This window comes from Garra rufa, chromosome 18 (assembly GCF_049309525.1).
Source record: "Garra rufa chromosome 18, GarRuf1.0, whole genome shotgun sequence".
Classification (NCBI taxonomy): Eukaryota; Metazoa; Chordata; class Actinopteri; order Cypriniformes; family Cyprinidae; genus Garra; species Garra rufa.
The window spans coordinates 11,762,872-11,771,179 of record NC_133378.1 but is presented as its reverse complement, the minus strand read 5'-3'; the positions used below and the strand labels follow the sequence as shown (position 1 = coordinate 11,771,179).

Here is an 8,308-nt window from a genome sequence, read left to right as displayed (position 1 = left end):
TAAGTTCTGCAGTGATAATAAAATAAAATAAAGGCGACGGATGCACAGAACACCCAATGGCATCACGACAACCCTACCTAGTACGTTGCCCTCCTTGTTTGCAATGTTTGTAATATCTGCACAAAGGAGACGTCAATCAGCTGCTGGAAGATCACGTCTTTGGAGAAGACTTTTGATTTTACACTCGAAAGAATTAAGTATTACTTAGAAATTAAAGATGACCTCGGAATGCATTGCTAGACAACACCAACCCTTATGAACAATAATACTGATAAATGCTAACCACTAATTAATTATATTTTTAGTAAAATTAACTACATGCATTTTTTAATACGCCATATGCATGACATATTCATGACTATGCAGTCAATGTGAATACCTCTCAATTCTCAGTCAAGTAATGAATTAATGCTATATTTTATTAACTGACAAGAAACACAAATAAATTTGTAAAAGAATAAATAAAAGTAACCTTGATGTTAAATAAGTACAAGTCAAAGACACATAAAACAAAGCTTTATTCAAAGTAATTGTTCTAACAATCATGTGTTCACAGCCTGTAAATAACAACTGCCATCAACAGCTGTGCCAATTCTGCAGCTTTATTCTGATGAAGCAGCTGACCACCGTGTCCACCTTCACCTGTCTTTGTCGTCCATCACGTCCCTGTCCCTGTAACATCCAGAAAAGTTTCAAGTCACCTCTGTGATTCATGTGCTCAACACTGCATTTACACTCGCATTTTATCCAACACAAATGCTCCTCTATTTATTTATATTAATAAAAAGATCAGTTATGTTTAGTTACTATGTAAATGCGTTTATTTACATTCCATATAAAGTAAACAGTGTTGACAACAGTGAATTCTACTGTAACAGCACACAACACTCAGATGTCTATTACGTGCTCATATGCAATTGTTTGCGAACTTTTTCCTGTCACATATTAAATACTGTAGACATTTAACAATGGTCTTTAAGATGTATATGGTTTATGTACATTCACTTTGGAGATATACGTGTGTTTACTGGATCTCCCCTGTTTGCTATACATAAAACATGTTTTTACAGAACAGTCACAAATATACTATACTGTTACACCTTAAGCGATTTAACAGTTTGTTCTGCGCGATTGTGACACAAGGAACAGCGTAAGGTTACTCACTTTTGAAAACACCCTTGTTGCTGTTCTCCATCACGTTCGATGATGACGTAGGCTATTGATCTCCCGTGGGCTTCTGGGATAGAAAAGTAGAAAAGTATCCCTCGATCGGCACTTCGAAATCTGGGCGGGACGCAGTAGGCATCCGGGGATCTCTCGCTTACTCTTTTGTGGTTACTCTTCTCACGTACCCATTTCGCCTACTAAATAGTAGATAAGTAGGCATATTGAACGATACTTAGGTATACGTACGCCTGAATCTCGCGAGAAATAGTGCTTCATCCTGGTAAATCTCGCCTACTCTTTTGTGGTGTTTGAGATTTCATGCATACTTTTTCTTCGCCTACTGCTTTTTGCCTACTAAATAGTATGGAAGTATGCGATTTCGGATGCAGCCACTAAGATGGCCACCACGCCAGAACCTGCACTCAAGATGGCCGCCACGCCTAAGCCTGTCGCCAAGATGGCCTCCGTTCCTGAATCCTCGGCCAAGATGGCCGCCAAGCCTGAATCCCTGGCTAAGATGGCCACCGTTCCCGAGTTCCCGGCCAAGATGGCCTCTGTTCCTGAATCCCCGGCCAAGATGGCCGCCAAGCCTGAGTCCCTGGCCAAGATGGCCGCTACATCTACACTTTATCGTGCCAACTCCGTCTCAAGAGGGTTGGTGTCTAGCGTGGAGGACCCACCGCTGCTATCGGCTCGAGCAGCTGGTCTCCCCAAACTTACATTAGCCAAGTCAGCGCCCGCTAACGTCATATCTGTTTCTCCTGAACCTGCGCCAGTTGCTGTTCCTGCACAGTCAAGTCACGTCACAGCTGCTGTTCCTGCACAGTCAAGCCATATCACAGCTGCTGTTTCTGCCAAGGCAAGTCACGTCACTACTGCTGTTCCTACAAAGTCAAGTCAGGTCGTAGCCGCAATCCCTGTACCAAGTCAAGTCGCAGGTGTATTTTCAAAGCTAAGTTTAGTCGCAGCTGTTCCTTCAGAGTCAAGACACAGCAGCACTTCCTGATTCAAGCCAAGACACTATACCACTTCCTGAGTCAAGTCAAGCAGCACTTCCTGAGTCAAGTCAAGCAGCACTTCCTGAGTAAGGCCAAGACACTATACCACACCCTACGTCAAGTCAAGACACTTCAGCAGTACCTCCTGAGTCACGCCAAGACCCAGCAGTACCTCCTGAGTCACGTCAAGTCACAGCTGTTCCGCTAGAGGCAATTCAAGTCACAGCTGTTCCCTCAGAGCCAGGTCAAGTCACAGCTGTTCCTGCCACGCCAAGTCGAGTCACAGCTGTTCCTGCCACGCCAAATCGAGTCACAGCTGTTCCACTAAAACGAAGTCAAGTCACAGTCATCCCTTCAAGGTCAAGCGATGTCACATCCGAGCGTCTAGAGCAGACGCTTCTAAGCCTCACACCCTCAAGCATGAGGGCCATTGACCTTTTAAGTGTGTGGGCTGCACACTGTTCTTCAAGGGCCTCATCTGTCCGCTGCGCCCATGCCTTTTATGGAGGCGGCGTCTATGGCGGAATCCCCTGAGGAGGCCGTTCCTGAGATTTCTGTCTATCCTGTCAGGGCTATGGAGGCCGTTCCTGAGTTTCCGGTCCCCTCTGTCACGGCTATGGAGGCCATTCCTGAGATTCCTGTCTATCCTGTCACGGCTATGGAGGCCGTTCCTGAGATTCCTGTCCATCCTGTCATGGCTATGGAGGCCGTTCCTGAGATTCCTGTCCATCCTGTCATGGCTATGGAGGCCGTTCCTGAGTTTCCAGTCCCCTCTGTCACGGCTAAGGAGGCCGTTCCAGAGTTTCTGGTCCCCTCTGTCACGGCTATGGAGGGCATTCCTGTGGTCCCTGTCTGCCCTGTCCTGGCCAAGGAGGCCATCTATGAACTCTCTGCCCGACCTCTCACGGGTATGAAGGCTGTCAGTGAACTCCATGACCTCTTTGTTTCTGTGTCTGTGGTCTGTGTTTCAGGTCTGTCTGTCCCAGCCTGGTGGGCTCCTGCTCCGCCCTGGAGGGCTCCTGCGCCTCCTGCTCCGCCCTGGAGGGCTCCTGCGCCTCCTGCTCCGCCCTGGAGGGCTCCTGCGCCTCCTGCTCCTGTTCTGGAGGGCTCCTGCGCATCCTGCTCCTGTTCCACCCTGGATGGCTTCTGCGCCTCCTGTTCCGCCCTGGAGGACTTCTGCGCCTCCTTTTCTGCCCTGGTGGGCTCCCGTTCTGTCTGCCCCACCCTGGTGGGCTCCCGCTCTGTCTGCTCCGCCCTGGTGGGCTCCCGCTCTGTCTGCTCTGCCCTGGTGGGCCCCTGCTCAGCCTGCTCCACCCTGGCCTTCCGCTCTGCTTCAGTTCCCCAGTCATGGACCTGGCCCTCCTTCCCTCCCTGTTCTGCCTGAGCTGCCCCCCCTCCTGGACTTGAGTTTTTGTTTAGAGCGTCTGGAAGCCGCTCCTTTGAGGGGGGGGGGGGTGTTTTGAGTCTGGTCAGTGTTTGCTGTGTTTGTGTTTAAGGACTTTTATTTTGTTGTTTCTGTGCCCCATTGTTTTCTGCTTCCCTGCCTCTCTGCTCCCCTATTTGTTGTCATGGACACTTATTACACCACGCCCATTCCCCTGTTAGTTTCCATGGTTACCTATTAGATCATTACCTCTGTCTTGTGTATAAATTAGTCCTTGTGTTTCCTCTGTGGTTTGTCAGTTGTTAAATGTGTAATGTTTTGTCATGGTTGTTTCTTGCCCGAGTCTGAGTTCCTGTATTCCTTGTTTCTTTGTGGAGTTCCAAATAAACTACTGCATTTAGATCCTCATCCTGCCTCTTCTGACCATCGAGCCGTTACACCCAGATTTTATTCAGCCCAAAGAAAGACAATTGTATTACAAAATGTCTATACAAACACTGTGAGACAAAAATAACTTGCTTGTCATGCAACCACCTCTGTATCTTGCAACCAACTTTAATATTCTCTTATCATTTATGAATTAACAGTGTGCCGCCCTGAACACCCCTCTGGCTCTGTCACTGTTCCTATCTAATGCAATAGCTATTCATTACATATTTTGACTGACAAATTAATTAGTGTTACAATTACAGTAACACAACTCCTGCCAAAATTATGGAATCACTACACTTAGATGTTCAGCCTTTTTTTTTTTTTTTTACTTTAAAACAAATGAACAAATCACAGATATGACAAAACATTTTTTGTTTAATTATTCAACACACTAGTTATGTGAAACACACCTCAAAAATGAAATTGAAATAGTAAAAAATTATTTTCCATATCAAGTAGAAGAAATTATGGAATCATTCAATGCTGAGGAAAAAAATTAGGAAATCAGCTTGTAATTTGTATTTCTAAAACAAATACAGTGGTGTGAAAAAGTGTTGGCCCCCTTCCTGATTTTTATTTTTTTATTTTTTGCATGTTTGTCATGCTTTAATGTTTCAGATCATCAAGCTAATTTAAATATTAATCAAAGATAACACAAGTAAACACAACATGCAGTTTTTAAATGAAGGGTTTTTTATGATGAGAAACAAAATCCAAACCCACGTGGCCCTGTGTGAAAAAGTGTTTTAAAACGTAACTGTTGTTTTTCACACCTGAGTTCAGTTTCTCTAGCCACACCCAGGCCTGATTACTGCCACACCTGTTCGCAATCAAGAAATAGGACCTGCCTGACAAAGTGAAGTAGACCAAAATATTTTCAAAAGCTACACATCATGTTGAGATCCAAAGAAATTCAGGAACAAATGAGAAAGAAAGTAACTGAGTCTGGAAAAGGTTATAAAGCCATTTCTAAAGCTTTGGGACTCCAGCGAACCACAGTGAGAGCCATTATCCACAAATGGCGAAAACATGGAACAGTTGTGAACCTTCCCAGGAGTGGCCGGCCGAACAAAATTTCCCAAGGAGAGCACAGCGACGACTCATCCAAGAGGTCACGAAAGACCCCACAACAACATCTAAAGAACTGCAGGCCTCTCTTGCCTCAGTTAAGGTCAGTGTTCATGACTCCACCATAAGAAAGAGACTGGGCAAAAATGGCCTGCATGGCAGAGTTCCAAGACAAAACCGCTGCTGAGCAAAAAGAACATAAAGGCTCGTCTCAGTTTTGCCAGAAAACATCTTGATGATCCCCAAGACTTTTGGGAAAATACTCTGTGGACTGACGAGACAAAAGTTGAACTTTTTGGAAGGTGTGTGTCCCATTACATCTGCCATAAAAGTAACACAGCATTCATAAAAAGAACGTCAAACCAACAGTAAAATATGGTGGTGGTAGTGTGATGGTCTGGGGCTGTTTTGCTGTTTCTGGACCTGTAAGACTTGCTGTGATAAAAGGTACCATGAATTCTGCTCTCTACCAAAAAATCCTGAAGGACAATGCCCGGCCATCTGTTTGTGACCTCAAGCTGAAGCGAACTTGGGTTCTGCAGCAGGAAAATGATCCAAAACACACCAGCAAATCCACCCCTAAATGGCTGAAGAAAAACAAAATGAAGACTTTGGAGTGGCCTAGTCAAAGTCCTGACCTGAATCATACTGAGATGCTGTGGCATGACCTTAAAAAGGCAGTTCATGTTCAAAAACCCTCCAATGTGGCTGAATTACAACAATTCTGCCAAGATGAGTGGACCAAAATTCCTGCACAGAGCTGTAACAGACTCATTGCAAGTTATCACAAATGCTTGATTGCAGTTGTTGCTGCTAAGGGTGGCCCAACCAGTTATTAAGTTTAGGGGGCAAACACTTTTTCACACAGGGCCATGTGGGTTTGGATTTTGTTTTCCCTTCATAATAAAAAACTGCATGTTGTGTTTACTTGTGTTATTTTTGATTAATATTTAAATTTGTTTGATGATCTGAAGCATTGAGTGTGACAAACATGTAAAAATATAAAAAATCAGTAAGGGGCCAACACTTTTTCACAGCACTGTATCTAAACATCTAAAATGCTAATTAGTAATCAGTTAAAAGGGAGTACTTACAGAACTTAATGAGCTGTTGAACTTGGCTAATTGTAAGAAAACATGTCTCTAACGAGAAAGCTGTCAGTTGAAATGATGGAAAGGATTACAAGCACAGAAGTATATATTAGGCTAAATTTGGAACAATCTTTTCTCTTTTATCTGATTAACTGTTAAAAGTTAAAGTTTCGTAGAAGTTGTAAACCCAATGGAAAACCACTTCAAACGTGATGCACACCAGATGAAAAACACCACAGCATCATGTTTTTACATTGAAGGCAAACATCTGATCACTGAATCGAATAATTGTTTTAGGCTAAATGACAGCTTTATATATGAAAATAAGGCCACTGATGAGTTTTGCTGTAAAAAAACAGCACAAATGGAAAGATACTTTTATATTATTATATCTGTCTGTATGAAGCACAGACTTTATTGAGTCAACAGAAAGACAAATGTGTTATTGCAAAATGTCTATACAAACTCATCCAGCCTAGGGTGTACAGTAACATCGAAGAGAGACAAAAAATAATCAACCACCTCTGTATCTTGCAACCAACTTTAATATTCTCTTAACATTCATCATTTATAGATTAACAACATGCCATCCTGAACACCCCTCTGGCTCCATCACTGTTCCTATCTTACCAAAGTATTCCAGAATGCAATAGTTATTCATTACATATTTTGATTGACAAATTAATTAGTATTACAGTTACAGAAATGCATGCAACTTTAATTGGTAGAGATACCAGACTTATGAGATGGGCTCCTCCTTAAATTTGTTCCTTTATCTCCTTTATCCATCTCAGGTTATGGGTTTTTTCACTTCACTGTTGTCTTTGGCTGGTTCTATGTGGGATGATTTGCAATGATTTGGCTATAAACACATTTTAATTACAATGAATAAGTGTTTTAGTAGCACTTTAGCTGTGCAGAAATTGAAATAAAGCAATAATAAAGCAATGCCTAAGGATGTTACTCTGTTAAAGACTGTGAATCACCTTATTTAAAGCTGAGTGGCCAATCCTGCTCCTCGAGGGCCAACGTCCTAAAGAGTTTAGTTCCAACTTGTTCAGGTGTGTTTTGGGGTTATTTCTATAACATTGCAAATTATATGTTGTGTTTAATAACATTCTGTGGTGAATCTTTTTCTTTCTTTTCCTTTGATTTGATATGGCCAATTTCATAGGTAAAGTTGTATGTTTTTTTAAGTGCACACAGTTGCATAAAATCTTTTTTTAATAATAATTTTAATAATATAATTTTTTTTATAAAATGTTCTACATTATATTTACACAATGAATATTGTGAAATATTGTCCAATATTGTGAATATTGTAATGTGAACCCTGTTAAAAAGGTATGTTTTGAAGCAGTTTGATCTGGTCCTTAGTTGGCCCTTAGATGGTTTAAGATGGTCCTGAGCTGGTTATAAGCTGGTTCTGGTTCTGCTAGTTGCTTAAGACCAGCACATGACCAGCTTGAACCAAATCATAACCAGCATAAAACCAGCAAAGAACCAGCTTAAACCAGCTCAAACCAGCTGCCATCCTTACCTAACATACCTAACAAGCATATGCTGTTTTACAACAGGGAAATGCATTAGAAGAGCTGTTCATGTTTGGTGTTTAAACCACAACAGTTTCCCTTTCATGGAGTTCAGAGGAGTACATCACTTTCTCAGAAGTGTCCTATAAAGTTCTCACATACAATATAAATGAGTCACAGTGTCTTTACGTACCTATCATAAAAATCAGGTTTTTAATAGTCATGCTTATTATCTTTTATCAGGGCTGAGGTGTGCAAAGATAATTAGGCTAGTATAGCACCGCAGGAAAAGTGTACATTTTTTTTCTGGCTTGAAGCAGTTAACTGACAAACATCTAGCCTGTAAACAACTTAAATATAAAACAAATTAAACCCTTGTGGTCAGAAAATAGAGGTGTAGTTTTACCTTGGGGTTTTCCAGCCTTTTTGTCTTCAATGCTTCCCTTTCTCCACAAAAATATTTGATTTAAATTTTGTTTGTAATTTATTAGCTAATGATAAAATTGCACAATTTCGTTCTACCCGATAAAATATATTAGAGCTTGGCATAAGTACACTGTAAACCTGAATAATTTAAAAATTAAAATAAAAATACAATAAAAATTTGAGGTAGTCAGTTGCATCAAAAAGTTTTAA

The 8,308-nt window shown here is 41.7% G+C and overlaps 1 protein-coding gene across 1 annotated transcript in view; it reads left to right on the top strand.

The window, feature by feature from the left end:
* The first annotated feature begins 2,901 nt into the window (after positions 1-2,901).
* cdh26.1 (cadherin 26, tandem duplicate 1) overlaps positions 2,902-8,308 on the top strand; it is a 264,367-nt gene continuing 258,960 nt past the window's right edge. Inside the window, exon 1 of the mRNA XM_073822973.1 lies at positions 2,902-3,123. Coding sequence (XP_073679074.1) covers positions 2,902-3,123 — 222 coding nt within the window. The remainder of the gene's footprint in view (positions 3,124-8,308) is intronic.